The 17,812-nt window shown below is 35.3% G+C and overlaps 1 protein-coding gene and 1 long non-coding RNA gene across 2 annotated transcripts in view; one reads left to right on the top strand and one right to left on the bottom strand.

Moving 5' to 3' along the window:
• The window catches only part of Fkbp14 (peptidyl-prolyl cis-trans isomerase Fkb14), a 77,219-nt gene extending 69,479 nt beyond the window's left edge, over positions 1–7,740 (top strand). Inside the window, exons 2-4 of the mRNA XM_071587425.1 lie at positions 222–385; positions 2,554–2,666; positions 6,445–7,740. Of these exons, the coding sequence (XP_071443526.1) occupies positions 222–385; positions 2,554–2,666; positions 6,445–6,627 (460 nt within the window). The 3' untranslated portion in view covers positions 6,628–7,740. The remainder of the gene's footprint in view (positions 1–221; positions 386–2,553; positions 2,667–6,444) is intronic.
• On the bottom strand, positions 312–17,705 carry LOC139690153 (uncharacterized). Its single transcript, XR_011701456.1, has 3 exons — positions 17,362–17,705; positions 4,117–4,263; positions 312–364 (listed from the first exon to the last, which is right to left on the bottom strand). It is a non-coding gene; the product is annotated as an uncharacterized lncRNA (long non-coding RNA).
• Positions 17,706–17,812: the final 107 nt, after the last annotated feature.

The raw sequence follows: 17,812 nt of genomic DNA, 5'->3' as shown, positions 1-17,812 counted from the left end.
ACATGTACATGTATACTCCACATCTTCCATTTGTTGGTTGACTATTTTTTGCCATTAATGGCACATTATTGACTAGTTTAATCAGAAAAAACTTTGGTTTGAATGAAAAGTGACTGCGAGTTATTGAATACCTTCACATAAATTTATACCAATGCTTAATAGTCAATAATTTCTTTTATCTGTCATGCTACATCATGTCTGCTGACTTACCAATGAAACAGCCATGACCGTGATCAGCCATTCACTTTCCAACTTGGAGTAGGACAAGTCATCAAAGGCTGGGACCAAGGACTCCTGGATATGTGTGTTGGAGAGAGAAGAAGGCTGGTGATCCCTCCTTCTCTTGGATATGGAGACAGAGGGGCTGGAAATGTCATTCCAAAAGGTAACTTCTGCTCACTATTTCATGGTGAACTAAAGCTGGAAAAATATTTTATATAAAGAGGCATAATGATAAATCATTTTGCAGATTCTGAGAAGGCATGAAATAGTGATGTGAGTAGAATTAATGAATGTATTGCAGATAATAAGAGTAGATCAGAGTGACTAATTAGCAATGTGTGTGTGTTGCAGACTGCTCAGGTGCAAGTGGTGGATGGATAGTAGGGATAGGCAGTGTTTGGAAGGGGAGTAGGACAGGGATGTCCATTATCACCAGTGCTTTTCAATGCATGAGGAAATGGAAATGGTCACATAGATGAGGGAAGAACTGGAAAAAGGGTGAAATTCTGAGAAGAATTCATGAAATCAGTTAGGTTTTGCAGATGATCAAGCTTTAGTTAGCCAGTCGGCCAAGGGAGTCGGCATTGCTGAGCACATTTGAAATATTGTGTGGTGTAAGTGCAAATTCATTGATCAAAAAATGAGCATTTAGTAAAATTAGGAGCCATGGGCAGATATAAACTGCATTGGCGAAACCTCAATTGAGTTAACTTTTTACTATTGTGATAGATTTGATGAAGACAAGACATGACTCCCATGCTCATAAGCTTTCATTACCATGCATTTAAATCTTTTTTTATGGAAGAAAAGGTTCTCAGTACAAAGAACTTAATCTATATAATATATTTTGCATCGCCTTGTAGTAATATTAATCATATCTGATAAGGGAAAAATGCTGAGCACTCTAGAGGCAATATAATATAATAGGATAGGATAATGTTGGAGCAAATCGAAATTTACTGTGATTGAAAGTGGTATTTTGAGAGTAAAATGTTTAATCTTTTGAATTTTATATGGCCATTATTTTTTTATGCTGAGTTTAACAGAGAATGATGTGTACGATATACTATTAATAGATGGGAAAGATACCAAAAAAGTACATGGGCTCAGTTAAAGCCACTCATCTAAGTTTTAGACGTAATAATTGTAACTTGATAAGAGCTGGCTACTCTGTTTTTATTCATATACTTAATCTTTTAACAGAAATGCAGATTGAGAAATTTTGTTACTTAATAAATTTATCTACCAAATTTTACTGATGCAATAGTAAAGCTATTAACTTTAAGCATTTAGCTTATTGTGATACTGCCATTTTTCATATTGATAGTATATAGTATACTCAACCTTTGAAGGCACAAAATATTTTTCCTAAAACTGATAATAATGGAATATAGCAAGATTGAAATAAAAAGGGCAATCATTTAAGTGATGTGAACATTTCCTGAAAATTATGAGTATATCAAGAGTAATATCTTAATTCTCTATATGTATTTATCAAAAGTACAAAATAACTTAAAATAATTGTTTCCTGCAACCCAGTTACTACCCAATGACAGTAATGTTATTTAAAAAGTGACAATGGCATGAATATGTTTTCATTTTAATTATTAAAGAAAACCGTACAGAGGATGCAATACCCAGTAAATTAAATAATCAGCATAACACTAGGCACAATACAAACCTTTGGGCCAGGGGCTGACCCTTCTGAGAAAGTTACTACAATAGACACACTTTGTCTACTTTTTTCAAGAACTATTATTATCAGTCAGAATTATTTTCAGTCATTTTGGTCTAAAAGGATATATACAGGAATGATTAAATGAATTTTTCAACATTATTAATTACTTCCATGCAGTGCCAACATTTCATCTTGTTCAAGGTACAAAATTTATTAATGCTACGGCTCTCTTAGGGGAGAAAAAATATATTACCCTGTTGACTATTATCTATAACCCCATGATTGAAATGGCTCCCAGGGAGCCAGTAGATAGGCCTAGAACCTCTTCTGCAAGTCAAAGAGGTTAGTTCTCCTAAAGGGACAGGATAGGGATACGCCACCCAGGTTCAAATCGGGGTGATGCCTCTGGACTCCCCCAATAAATTCAGAGCCTTGTTTCTCTGATAAAAGATCTTTATGGGAAACCACATGCAACACAGGGAAGGGTATTCAATTCTAAAATGGCTTAGAATTCGGTAGGAGGTGAAATCTACCCTGACTGGCCAAACCAACCTTCAATCAGAAAATTGCAGTGTGTGAGGTGTGATACATCCTAGCTGGCTGCAAGTATTTATTGTAGCAAAATTTTTAACAATATTATTTTTGCCTTTCAGGAGCCACTCTGACTTTTGAAGTAGAGCTACTTAATATTGGAGATACTCCTCCTACTGCCAATGTCTTCAAGGAAATAGATTCTGACAAGGATAACATGCTGTCTCGAGAGGAGGTTCGTGGCTTTCTGGTTTGTGCACTCTAAACTCTTACCACAACACCAAAAACATGCAGATTAAGCAAAACATTATCTGCATCAGACTATTTTTTATCATGCATGATTGGTGCTGGGATAGCATGTTGTGGTGAGATTTGATGTGCATTTCCTTCTATAGAGATTATTCATGCATGGAGTTAAAACCCCTGCCATTAAATGCTATGAAGTACATACACGTTTTCCATCAACTGAAAATGATTAGTATTTCATAGCCAGTTATGGCAGGGATTTTCAATCTGTGGTGATATTATTGAGAGTAAACAAATTATGATTTGGTGGATTGTGAACATAACACAAAGATCTGAAATTTTCGATAGCTAATACTAATTATATCAAGTGAACTAAATAGATGTTTTTTTTTCTTGTTCTTTCTGAAGTTTTAAAATTATTTATGTTAATATTAGTGATTGTGGAAGAGAACTTCATGGCGGTTCAAACTAAAAATAATTGAGCATTTATTTTATTAAAAATATATGGTTTCTCTTGATTAAATTAAGTAACTACTTGTAAAAGGCAATGAAACATCTTATTTTTCCTGGTAAATGCATACTACCATGTGAGCTATTTTGTAGTTAAATTTATTCGAATTTCATTCTGGAAAATCTTTCGTTGGATTGTTAAACCCATCTAGTTTTAAAAGAAATGTAATGAGAGGGACCACATTTCTACTTACAGAGCATGTCTATCCCTGTGAGTGCCTACTTACATTTAAGGATTCAATTTAGCCATACCATTTATATTAACTTGGTGAAAAGTTCTTTAATCTGAGAAATGATTAACTTTTAAAAGTTCAACCTGTGGTTAAGATGCACAGTGGACATTTTGAACTTTAACTAATTTTTAGAATTTATGGAGTTGTCATATAAGTTAAAAGATGAATGTGTCTCATGTGCACTAATTGGATTCATTGCATACTATTGTAATTGTAGATATCATTTAAAAAATTACATATTAACTTAGATTGTTCCTAATTTGAGAAGAATGGAAAATTGAAAGTTTGGGAAGTTGAAAAATTTCCAAAATGTGAGATAAACGGAGGAATCACTTCAAAGGGTAGTTAAAAGAGCAATGTACAGATGTATGAGCTAAAAAGAAGATATGATTTGTTATAAACTTAAAAGTCTGAAATTTAAAAAAAACATTGGATGAATAGATTACATGACAGAAAGTAAAAGTAAAGATGGTAGAAATCTAAGTGAGGAGGTAGAAGTTAAGACATGCATTTGGAGGGAGCATAGGGGATAGAGCTGAGTACCAGAATCCAGAGAAAGCGAACGAGCTGAGCTGATTGTGGAAGATTGGGCATAAATGAACAAACTTGAAGTATATTATGTATAGTATGTATATATATATATATATATATTTGGCCGAAACAAAAACCCTAATTGGTATCCTAGATCTTAAATACCTGTAAATCCTTATAAACTCCTCCATAGTTCAGCTTACATGTTGCTTAGCCACTTGAGCATTTTATTGTTCCATATGGTCTGCCAAATGATGTAGCCGAGACTTATTGAAATGTCACTTTGCAGAAGCTGCCCAGGCTGATTACACTCTGCCAATTAAAAGAAATAACATTGAAAGAATTACAAAAATAAAAATGTTCTTGATTTTTCTGGATAAAATAACATTACTAATCTTTATTCATCCATTCCATGGAAAAGTCCACATCATATCTCAGTTTGGTGAATGGCATTAAATAGTCACATAAAAATCAGTTAAAACCCGAACCGAAGAAGCAATTAATATTTACCAGAAAAATTAATCAGCCATTCTAGAACTACACACTTCATATCCAAATTCTTGGCCTCAGTTAAAACAAACTTTCTAGCCCCCAACTATTTGTACACATTGGGAAAAAGCTTTGATTTTTTTTTACTAAGGAGCTCTCATACTAGTATGCTAAGATATAGCTGCCAAGCGGCCAAATTTGAACAGAGTTGGTGGACTCTCACAGCAATAAATGTATCAGATAATATATAGCACGTTATTTCAAGCCAAAATACTGCAATTTTCCTACTGGTGGGATATAATATATAGAACAACTCCAGTGTGGCTTTTGTCCTTACATTGTCATTTGGTGATATATGAGATCTCGTAATTCTTTGCTAATCAAATGATTTAGAAATGGGAGAAATTGAAGTTTTTCTTACATTCCTGGAAAAGTCTCTTTGGTACTAATTTAATTTGTTATACACATAATGATCATTCATCAAGCCTATAAGTAAAATTAAATCTTTATGTTAGTCAATGATACCCTTGTTTGTTCTTACAAGTGTAATAAAAATACTACAAAAGACAGCTGGTATTGCTAACATTAAACAATCTTGATACGAGGGTCATCCGGAAAGTAGTACCCGTTCGTGAAATAAAGACACAAAAGTAAATATTAACAAACATAAAAAATTTTATTTGAAAGAGGATACTTTAAACTACTTCTCAACATAATCTCCAAGCAAATTAAGGCATTTGTCATAACGTGTGACAAGTTTCTGTATTCCTGCTGCATAGTCCTTCGCCGCCAGCTCATTGAGATACGCGAGGGACCCATCTTGCACAAATTTTTGCATAATGCAGATGGTGTTTAACAATTTCATGAACAATTGTTCGAGAAACATTGGGAAAATGCTCACAGATGTCATCAATTGTGACGCGCCGATCGTTCCTCACGAATTCGTCAACTGAGCTCACCAGTTGGTCTGTAATGACAGACGGTCTCCCCGAACGCTCATCGTCGTGTGTGTTCCCCCACCCCATGTTGAAGTTGCGACACCACCGCCGAACAGACGACTCGTCCATTACATTGTCTCCATACACCTCCTTTAATTGGCGATGAATATCACATGGGCGAACGTTTCTTGCATTGAGGAATTTAATCACTGCCCTCACTTCACAACTGGCGGCGTTCTCAATTTTTTTAAACATTGTAAACAATCACAGAAACAACACAGGCAATGCTAGCGTCACGCAACTTGGCTCAGAGAAGGCAGACAAGCCACTGAAGCTATCTGACCTCGTCCAGCGGCTACTCGCGTCGTCAGCACTTCATGCGGCACGAACGGGTACTACTTTCCGGATGACCCTCGTATATAGGTAATACAGACTCGCAGAGACTTCACCAATTTAAAATGACTCATGAGATGGATGTTTGTAACAGAAATAAAAATACCATAGTATATAAATTAAACTAGAAATTAGTTTTCCATGAATGTTGCCTCCAAACCTGCCAATCCCAAGGGGCACTTTGTGTTTTGGCTGAAGTGAACACTTGCCATGTCAAAAGCCTGTCTCTTAATTCTTCTTTGTGATTAATTTAAAAATTATTCTACTGGTTAAGATAGGTTTTGAACGGTACAGCCTCTACAACTGTACAACAACACATTTACTTACCTCTAGTAACAAAAAACACAACCTGCCATCAGATACTACTGTAAGTCCCTCTTCATATTTTTTATCAGTTTTAAAATACAGTGACTTACTGCTTTTTGAAACTACTGACACACATGACTTACAATCCTAGGGGAATAACTGATTTCAGGCTACCAACTCACTTTTACCATATAGCCTCATAACTTCAAGAAAGTTATCCATCCCATACTGTTTAAAAAAAAAGTGAACCCTCTTGGTTATGCATACAGATTTTTACTCCAATGAGGAACCAATAATTTGTTTTATTGCAGTGAATAACTCTTTAAGTTTAAAAAAGTCCTCAGAGCTAATTAAGCTATTTTTTCAGGTGAGTGAGTACCTGAAGAAGCAAATAACTGATGTGGAAGGTGGAGAACCAGCAGAGGATATGAAGCGAATGCTAGAAGACCATGATAAATTGGTTGAGGAGATATTCCAACATGAAGACCAAGATAAGAATGGTTTCATTTCACATGAAGAATTTACAGGACCGAAGCACGATGAGCTGTGATGACCTTTGTATATATTGTGCTGAATTTAAAGTGGGTGATTGTCAGAAATCCTGAAAGACACCCTAACCAGTCTGTCCAAAAGGATTGGATAAGAGTGAAGCAAGTGTTGGGACTGCTGTCATGTTGTTTTTCTTCTGTGGGTGCTAACTCTGTGAACTAATTATGCTGCTGGACTGATCAACCACTGAACTATCAAAAAATTGCCCACTTGAGAAGAATTTACTTAAAATTCATGAAAGCGATTTCATTAACAAAATCATTGAATGTGACCAAAATTATTGTCAGGAGTTAACTCAATTGATGGCCATCAATCATTTTTTTAGGCATTAAAAATGTTACTCTGTCATGCATGTTGCATGTGCTAAATGTCTACTTTCAAAAGTAACTTTTAAAACCTTTATTAAACCACAACATAGATGTATTTCTTGCAATATACGTATTTTGTCATAACTTATGACAATGCTCATTGAACAACCCAATCTCTACAAGAAAAAATCACAATAAAATGGTTAAATACTTTTAAAAATATCTTATTCATAACAATGGATGAGTAGGAATACCTTGGTATTCACACACACATTGAATTTCTATTACATTCCATAATAATCAACATTCATAAAATTTTCAAGTGATGGTGGAATTCAATCAAGAATTCCTTTAAAATGTATGACAAGGAGAACAATGACACTCTAATGGAATGCATATTTATGTCCATCCATTTCATTAAAAAAATTACTTCCATTTGCTTATGTTTTAGTACAAATAGCGATGCAAATTTCATCTACCATGACAGTATTTTCTGTCCAAAATATTATTTCAAGATCTAATAGGAATTAGCATTCCTATTTGGTCATATTGTGTGAAACAGAATCCTAGAGAATTTGAAAATATTATGGTGCTCCATATGTATACAGTTTGTTTCGTGAAGCTGCAAATACACCCTAATGGCTGAGCACATTAAATATAATTATTGTATACATTCCTCAAAACACAAACATGCTTGATAAGATTTTTATATGAAATTTTGAAAAATTTTACATGATTATGTGGGTTTATAAAACATGTGAATTGTTACTGTTGGAAGATGGTTAATAAAAGTATTTTATAAATTATTCTGCATTGAACTCCTGAAAAATACTACTTAGGTATGTATATAGAAAATAAAATGGACAGCTATTGCATAAGAAGTAATTTATAAGCTACACAATTTATAATCTTTCATAAGTCAGGCCAAAACTTCACATATGAACAATTTTTTACATGGGATTTTCATGAAAATACATAAAGGCAGTTAAGGATTAAGAATCCTGTATAGTTAATGGCTTTCAAATTTCAGAGGGTGAAAAGTTAACAGTGCAACTACTGGTCCAGGCGAATGTTTTCAACAGCAAGTAAACTTCAAGTGTTGACAACATTATTTTCCATCATATTATATTAAAATGTGAATCCTTGGCCATTTGAAATGGCAATCTTTGAGCATTTATCATACGGAAGAGTAATGTATGACTTAATGCTTGAATAGACACAAAAACTCTGAGGGCACTGACTGAATGCTACACTTGAGTGATGCTCCCATTCCTCACCATCCTTCTCCTGCTGATGGCATTAAAAGTGTTCCCAAGGTCGCCAATCAAGCCACAGGTGCCCCCAGAAACTTGAGTTAGTCACTGTATCACCCTATAGCATGTAAGGACAGGCGATTATCTGACAAACGCAGTCAAACATGAAAAAAGTGTGCTTACTGCTGAGTTTCTAGACTTATGTTGCCATTTGTCAACTAGTAACACTTATTTATCATAAATGATCCATGCCATTTCCTACTGAATGTAATGCTTTCCCCAATGCTATATGAACTTTTCAAACTTAATGAAGCCATTACATGTAGCTCATGGCATATTGTTCACTCTTCACAAATAATTCTCGAATGATTCTACTTGCAATGAAAACCTTTTTAGTAATGTTTACAAATTTAAAATTGTACTCTAATTTGGCCATCTTTTCAGCTTCAAATAAAATCTAACACGTTATCAGTCCAATCCTGTAGGTGAGATGGAGCACAAGTTGGTGATATTTTGGAGAGTAAGGGGTTTAAATTCTGCCTCTAACATTGATGCTGGGTTGTTTTGATATACATTTTTTTATGTAAGTTAGTTTCAGAATGGTGGATCAACTCTCAGAGCACCTTAAGCATAATTATTACTACCCGATATTTTGTCACCGATTGTAGGGTGTGATAATTCAGTGGGCAGAGAGCATTTAACTCCTAACTTGAGGGCCTGGGTTTAACTCTCAGTAATGTCTGTGATCAATTTAAATGGTTGGGTATAAAAATAAGGATATTCTCAAGGAAAGCATTTACTATTAAGCAAGTTCTCTTATAGATTTATGGTACAATCCATTTTTCCAATGGCAGCAGTTCTGATTTACTCAATGGCTTCAGCTTTGGAATAAGTCCCAATTCCCTTATAATATGAAACCCCAGACATGAATTACACCCACTAGGGAAACCAAAGGGAGGCTCAGAAAACTGCTAGGTTTGATTGCATCACTCTTTAATTGATTGCTACCATCGACAATCATTTCTTGAATGAAGAGCACACCTTACATTACTTTTATCAAAAATGTATCTTGCATACAGGTTGATGCAAAAAACTCAGCAATTATATGAAGAAATTATAATCAAAAACATGTCACTGTCATTAATGGCCTTTCAATTTTATGTGCGAGACTTTGACTCTTGAGGGTGTTTACTTAGATTCTCACCCATTTCAATGATAAACATGATTATTTTGGTCCCAATTAATGATGTAATATTGCACCCCAAAAGTTAGTAGTTCAGGATATTCAATGTGAAGTTTTCTTAAAACATCTACTCCCACCTTGGGGCCTGTGTGTATCTCATGACGCCAGCTGTTGACCCAGAACATGGTTGAGGCTGTTACTTCCTCAAACCACTAGCTAGTCATGCCATACAACAATTTCCAGTATTTTTTTGTTTTTCGGAGCCAAAATTTTAATTTTTCTAATGGCAAGTGTAAAAGAGTGCCTTAATTAAGTAAAAATTTTGACACTGTTGCTCTTTATTGAAAATATTCATAGTAAGAACTATAACTATTAAGTTAGATTAAGTAATTGCATGAATCACTAAAATAGTTAGCTAACTACCATTAATGGTATATATTTTTTGAGAACATAGACTCTCATCAACTCAAATTCAGGGTACTTCAATGCAATTTTATGAATTTCCATTTTCCAAAATATAATTATTATGACTCTCCAATGTTTTCAGGGCAAGCTTTTTCAAAAAGCTTACTCTGAAAAGTTGCTTTTTCATGGCATACATATATTACTTCAAAACAGATTCTTTGTTCAGTAATATTATTAATTACTGCAGAATACAGCTATTCAGTATAGTATTCTTATGAAAAAGCACATTCCCATTTTGCCTAAACTGTTTCCTCCGATTCAGAGAATATCCTGATGGCTGCAAATTTTCACTTGGCTTAATGAAGTTGCAAATCCATATTTTCACAGTAAACGTTTTATTAGATCGAATAAAGTTTTATAATTTTAAAGTGTGTTGTCTTATTGCCTCTGTGACAACACTTAATGTCATAGACATATTGCACCCCCCTGAAAACACATGGGCATGTGCATGAATAACAAATGGTGACCCCTATATGGACTCCTGATGCCTCAATTCTAAATCAGTACAGCAATTACTGCATTAGTTCCTCTAAAAATTCAACTAATTCAGGAATTTAATCAGGTTTATTCATTCATTCAAAATAATCACCTAGTAAAGGCAGGATTTGGAGACCATGGTAATGACTATTTACTTTTATGTAAAAATAAAATTAGAACTTCCAATTGATTTGTCTTACACTACCTCTTTCTACATTTTTTTGAAACCTCTGCCAACTTCATGCTGTCTAAAATGCCTACTCTCTTCCTCCCTCTGGTCCACTTACCCAAAATTCTCCAATCACAACATTCAAATCCCACTATCTTTCAATATTTTCTTCAACCGCTTTTTCTTTATTAGATTCGTCTTTCCCAATAACCTCCTCTCTTCACCCAGCTTATTTAAAACTACAGATTTTGTCTTCCTCCCTACCCAACTTTGTGTCATCATCATCATAATCATTCACCACACACACACATTCAAAATCCTCTTATCTATCCTAAAATCTTCACTTAAACTCTAGGCTTGAAGACAGTCTCGTATCACTGAAGTGCTGCACTCCATTTTTCAGTCTGTAGTAATCTTTTCTTCACCTCTTTGCTTAGTGTACCTTTCATCAATCCTTCTCTTCTTGTACCTCTTTCAATAAGGCAATTCCTCTTCTAATGTCCCCAGTATTATGACTATTATCCACTAATATACTGCCCAAATACACAACTTCTCCACCTATTCTAGTTTATTCCCTCCTACTTAAAATTTTAACTTAGCTTTCCTACTTCTCTTCTAAACTCTTCTTCATGAGAATCTCATTACTATGAATTTCTAGGGGTCAATCTTCATTCGATACCTGTCACATTCAATAATAACTAAAATTCCTAGGCTGTCTGACTCACTACTGCTTGATCATCTGCAATTCTAAATTAATCACCTTGCCACCAAAGTGTAAGCCTTTCCTACACCACTGTTTTCACATTTCCTCAGCGTATTTGTTGAAAAGTATCAGTGATAGTGCACAACCCTGCATCACTTCCCAATCCATTTCTCTTTCTGCGACCCCATTTGATTTTGTCCCCCTCAGTACTTTTTCTATCATGCTATCTAATAATCCTCAAGCCAAGCAGTTCTTGTCTACTTCATATTCCCTTTCTAATAATGAACTAGCTGACCTAATATCTTAAAAATATAGCCCTTATATATATATTCCTACCAGCCTCCCTGAATTAATTTTGACACTAATAATAAATTCCATCTTATCTCTATAGGTTGATAGTTTTCCATGCTACATCCAAACAATTTTCTTACCTTTTATAGAGCACTTCTACTTCTCTGTGCCTGAAATTTCTCCATAACGTTACAGTGATCTTTCCCGTTTTCTTTGTCCTATTAGTTTCTTGCTAAGTTATTAATTAAGCTCCATACATTTTTCTTCCCAATTCTGTATTCATGTTCCCTCCCCCATGACCCATGGTTTTTTAATTATCTTATGATGTAGCATGTCCATCATTACCATTGCTGTTCTTTTTATCCCTTATTTATGATACACTCACGCTCCTCACTGCTTTCATTCCCTCATCCACATTTAGACATTTATTAAGTTTGACTTGGTACTACTTCCACATCTCCTCCAATTATTTTGAAATTAAAACAGCATTTTATGACCTCTAAATTACATTCAAATTTACAACTATATTTGGGAAGCCATGTGAGTTGATAATAATGTTCTTAAATATATGTCTAACTGACATTATCCAGCTGGCACCTTCCCATTTCTCCTGGCATACAAACACATATGTACCTAGGCCTGTGAGGATGCTCGAGCCACCAGGCTGATAAACAGAAAAAATAATTATTCACAATCACACATTCTTTTCCAGTTTTTAAATAATAAGTTCATGTTTTTCAGAACTGAACAAAATTGGAATAACTACAACAACCGAAGGATCTTAACAACTTTAAAGTACCCAAGGTGCTCAACTTGTAAGAAATTTATTTTTGTGCTCTCCAGATGACACTGGTGGTACATACCCCCATTGGGATCCTGATAAGCCTTTAGCTTTTCATCAGATGTGTTTCAGGGGTTAATCAATCAGAGTTGATACAATACCCATGCCTGGGGTGAGACTAGAACCTGCAACCTTTGGGTTACCCACCCGACTAACCTGGCTGATAAATAGTAACTAAATAAAGAACTAAAAAAAAGGCAAACCCTCTCACCGTAAGTTTTAACCTTTTCCTCATTATCCAACGTTAACTTGGGAGAGGCAATAGCATAAGGAATGGATTTCAAATAAATTACACTGAAATTAAAAGAAAAAGATATGATGACAATAGTTTTATCAGAGGTTTGAGATGCAGACATTCTTCAATGTAATTGTTCAAATGCCTTAAGGAAATAACATAAACATTAATTGAGAGAAAATTAAAACCCTAATATAAAGAAGTAAGAAGCCAAAGGCAAATGTTGCACTGCAAGGAGTTATAAGAACCAGAGAAATATTTAATTTCAGTCTCCTGCAAGTTAATTGCAGGATGTCTCCTGCAATTAACTTGCAGGAGACATCCTGCGAGAAATTTATTATTCATCAACTGCATGCATGCAAATTGATCAGGCCAATAAGGCAAACATGATACCTATATTCCAATGCAGAAGCAGTGAAATTATTAGCATGGCACTCATGAATCAGAGATTTATTTATAAATTATATATGTACAAGAAAAGAGCTAAATGCTAGATGGAAACCATGTCAAGATAAAGAACCAATGTGTTACATAAAACATGAGACAATCATCCGTTAGGAAGATATAAATGGTAAAACAGAAGGAAAAGACACAAGAGAAAGTCTTAGGGATGAATACATAGGCCAAATAAAGATGAGGGCAGTAAGATGGAAACACTCTCCAGGTGAAAAGACTTTTGGTTTGGAAAGAATGGAGGACTGCATTCAATCACTCTTCAGACTGAGCTAATAATGCTAAATTGAAGACAAGCTTCTTTGCAGCACTGTACTATATAAAAGTGTGAGCCTTCATGAACTGGAAGACATGACATACACATTGGGGTACAAGTCATGACCTACTAATTCTAATTGTAGTTATTGGGAGTTTACATTGTTGCCTTTTTTTAACCAGCTTCCAGTTCATCAAAAGGATACAAATATCTATAACTTTGTCTACAGTTCGTCAGTGATGGCCTGATTGGCATTAAGTAATTTATTGCAGGGGTGGGTGCAATCCACTTTAGATAATAGGGGTGATACTTGACAAGGAGACAAGTACACGGCAACCTGGAGGGGAAAGAGTGAAGAGAAGGAGAGACCAGTTGCCTGAATGTTGCCAGTTGCCTAAATCTGAATAAGCAAGATTTATTTAGATCTGCCTATACGCCTACACATTAAAACTCAGTTTGTTCAGTTTCAATTGATAACTTTGACAAAATATTACACTTATTATTATATTTGTGTATGTTCCAATCACCCTCATGAATACAAAATCTACAACAAATGTTTTATGTGATTTTCTTTTGAAAATATTTGAGATACAAGTCAGCAAAAACAATGTGAGGTTGGCACGATTGAGCAAATAATCAAGGCCCATCATTCCTCCTTTGCATTGAATGCCATTCCTTAACACTCAAATCAATGGAGCCACACACACTCAGATTCACTCTGTATCAATTAAATATCCTATTACATCCCCAAACCCATCCATTGCTCATCCTCATCCTCCCCACAGGTATTCAGTTTCAAAATTATTAACTGAAGCCCAAATATTCATTCAAATTGATTTCCAAAGGAATAGATAGAATAAGGGAGGGATAGCATGAGGGAGTACGAAGAAGAATTGCACAGATAACTAGTGAAGACCTTATAATCATATTTATTCCTCGAGATAAATACTATCTAAAGGCAAAGTATTAGTAAAAGCTATAAGAATAAATTAACAGTCCCTTGGAATTTAACATTCAAATGCATACAATGAGCATTTTTTAAATTTATTCTTTTCGCTATTGACCCCCCCAATAATGGTAATATTTATATACAAACACATATTCAATACAGCAGAGATATCATCTCTCATCCACAGTAAATTCTCTGTCTAAATGTCTAGGCTTGTTGGCCTAAGGTTTTTAACACGTAATTCTTCCACATATTCCTTCTCTTGAATCTTTCCTGGTACAATCAGAGAATTTTCTCCATATTTTAAAAATTGTGCGTAGATTTTTCCTATGTAAGGTGAAACCAGGTAAGTAAACTCACCATGCTTATTTCACCCTGCTAGTTTCTTGTCTCAGTTTATAATTTCTTTCTACCTTATTCTGAGTTATGTTCTTCCATATTCTCCTCTCATCTGCAATCCATGGTTTCCTTGTCCGTACCTATAGTTTTGTTTGTTATTTCCTATTGTTATGCTCGCTTCTGATATCCCTTTAATGCATTGTTTCCATTTTTCTTCAATTATACCCATCTTCCTTTCCTGATTTATAATTTTCTCTACAGCCAGCAATTACTCATTTCTCCTCTTTCTGGTTAATGTTTCTGCATTCTTTTTCTTCAACCTGTTTTCCCATTTATCCCTATGAATTGGATCTTACACTTTAATAATATCAAATTAAGATCTAAATCCACATCCGCTACCGGGAGACTGCATATTAATCATGCTGTTCCTTCATCCGTGTCAAACTATAATCTTGTCTAAATAATATCTTTCTGTATTCCTGGACATTTTCTATGCACACCTATTCCTACTGTGGCGCTTAAATCAAGTGTCCTTTATGATTAAGCCCAATCTCCTGCTGAAGTCTATTGCTCATACCTGCAGTCAGTACGTTCCTCAACTGTAATGCATCTAACCCTTGCCTCATCACCAAACTCTCATCTCCCAAAGCAATTATATGTTCCCAACTAGGATACTCTTAATTATTTCCTCTAATTGATTGTATGTCCTGTTCCTTGCACCCTATGGTTACTTGTTAGTATTTAGGCATGAATAATGACATTTGTTTACTTCTACTGATAACATTCTATCTCTCAACTGCTCTATAGTTATTACACTTGTTTTGTTCAATCCACACTATCCTTCAATCCCTCACTGGCTCTCTTCCCCTCTAACTGCAAACTGTTCAATAACTATCAATCCAACAAACTCTACTGTCCTTTGTAAAATATCTATATTTTCTCCTTCCATTTCTTACTAAGAGTAAATATATTCTGATCGCCCTGTCCTCAACATGGCCCTAATACATACTAACCAAGACCTATCCTATCTGGGTCTATTCTACTCTACTGTCGTATATGCTGCTTTGCAAGAATTTTATGTGATGAAAACCACAGAGATCTTGCCTTTCCTGCCACAGAATACAACATATGGCCCTTTAGTTGCCAGAACTCGGGTTCATATGTGTGCCCACCATAAGATTGTGGGATGAATAATTTACGTGGCTTCAGATTCCCTTCTCAGTTACCATATTATGAAAAAAAATCCTAAGCTTCAACACAATTTGATAGGCAATAGTAAAGCTCAGTGGGTAAAAGGCCCTATAGTACGTAAAATTCACATATTCAGGGTTGAGAATCAGTTCCTTTCCTTGAACCATCCATATTTCCAGAATACCCTTGTACCCAAATATTCATATGTATATAGTGGTGGGGGTTGGTCTCGTTGGCCTAGGGGTAGAGCGTTGAACTACTGACTAGAGGGCCCAGGTTCGTTTCCCAGGCAAGCCTCTCTGGGCACGCTGGGTGATTTTTCGGGTACCAGATCTTCTTGGGATACCATTACCGGTACAGGGAAAGGAACTGGCTCCCCTACCCTGATGCATATATTTCATACTACGTCGGGCTTAGCACTAGGTGAACTCTACCATCATCTACCAAATCGACCTTGGGTTTGATAACTGTATTTATATAATGGTATCAGCCAAACTTAAGTACGGAACAACAAATATTTCATCAAATAATATTACCATTCACATGCATTGTATTAACTCCTTTTATTTATCATTTCCCGCCTAATTTTCCCATAATTCTCCAAGTGGTAGTCCTCTTCTGCAGCTGTTGACTTGTCTGTGCAAATATTTCATCCAAGGAGACAATAGTGACTCAATCTTTCTCAATGCCCTGCACATCCACCCTATTGATACATTCCAGTTTTGAAGGAGTCATTGGAACATGATTATTTTTTTCCTTAGTTCTTCGTTATGAAATTTAGTGGATTCACATTACCTCCTGCTATAGAGTTTAGCATACCAACATCCACTGACGAATAAATCCTCGTACATTTTTCGTCCCAAAACCTGGAGTCTCTGGCATGGGTTCTACAAATGCTACACCCCTCCATTCAGCACACACACAGGTAAATTCAACCATGCAGGAACCTACTCCAAATAATTACTGACAATGGAAAGGGTGGCTACCGTTCCAAAATGTTTAATCACACTATGTCAATCACAGAAAATACCATAGCTACTCCATACATATGGATTTCAAGTTCCAAACATAAAGTTACTCCAGAAAAAAATAACAATATATGATGAATTGGTCTTGGTGGCCTCAATGTAATTAGCTCGCGTAAGTATTTGCAGAAAAGTATCCATACTGTAGCGATAATATTCCTACTCGGATAACATGAATGTCAGCAGACAACAAAAATCGACTACTACGTCCAAGGCTGAGAAAATAATGACAACAAAAGTTCTTACAAGAAAAACAATACAACGCTTCTCATCAATCCCTGGTTCGTAGCACTGAATGACTTACTTCAGAACCGGCTTGACTGCAAATAGTTCTAATTTTGAGCGAAATACATGATATTCCATACCTTACATCGGCAACAGAAATAACCAACACCATGCTAGGCATATAATAAGAGAATATTTGCAAATTTGTCAAATCTTTCAATGACTCGTATTATCAATTTATTGCCCCAAGAAATATTTTCCAGCACTGCTGTAACTCGGCTGATGGTGCATTAGCCATATGTTATCAGGGTAAAACTTTCCACTTGTCATACCAAATTCTAACAAAACATGCTAGTATTGGGAAAAAATTACCTAGTGGATACCATTAGAAATCCGTGACACTTGAACCTTGTGTGCCACACATTAACTGCTCTCGAATCCTAAAAGCACAAACAGCAACCATTGGCAATTAAAATATTTTTGTTTAGTAATCAAACGGGTAAAAGTACGAATTACAGGGAAAATTAATACTCGGTGACTTTTGAAGACAATTTCAAATAATTGTCTACGTTGAGTCCTGCCAATCGTTTAGGTTAGACGCTTGAGAATGGTTCCTCAGCTGAAGAGTAGACACTCTTTCCGGAGCTTCTGAATAAACTCGTTTTCCTACCGGCAGGCCTGATTCTCTTCACTTAACAGTTACGATAGATGAACATTTTTATCAGTCTTCACCCACGAATTTCAAACAAATTTGAACCAGGTATAACGACAACTTCGATTAACGAAATGTTATCGATGGTATGCCGATTGTAATTAGTTGATT

Source organism: Hetaerina americana, unplaced genomic scaffold (assembly GCF_022747635.1).
Source record: "Hetaerina americana unplaced genomic scaffold, ioHetAmer1.1.p SCAF_3, whole genome shotgun sequence".
Taxonomy (NCBI): Eukaryota; Metazoa; Arthropoda; class Insecta; order Odonata; family Calopterygidae; genus Hetaerina; species Hetaerina americana.
The sequence above is the reverse complement of the archived record's forward strand: the minus strand, read 5'-3'. Positions and strand labels throughout refer to the sequence as shown.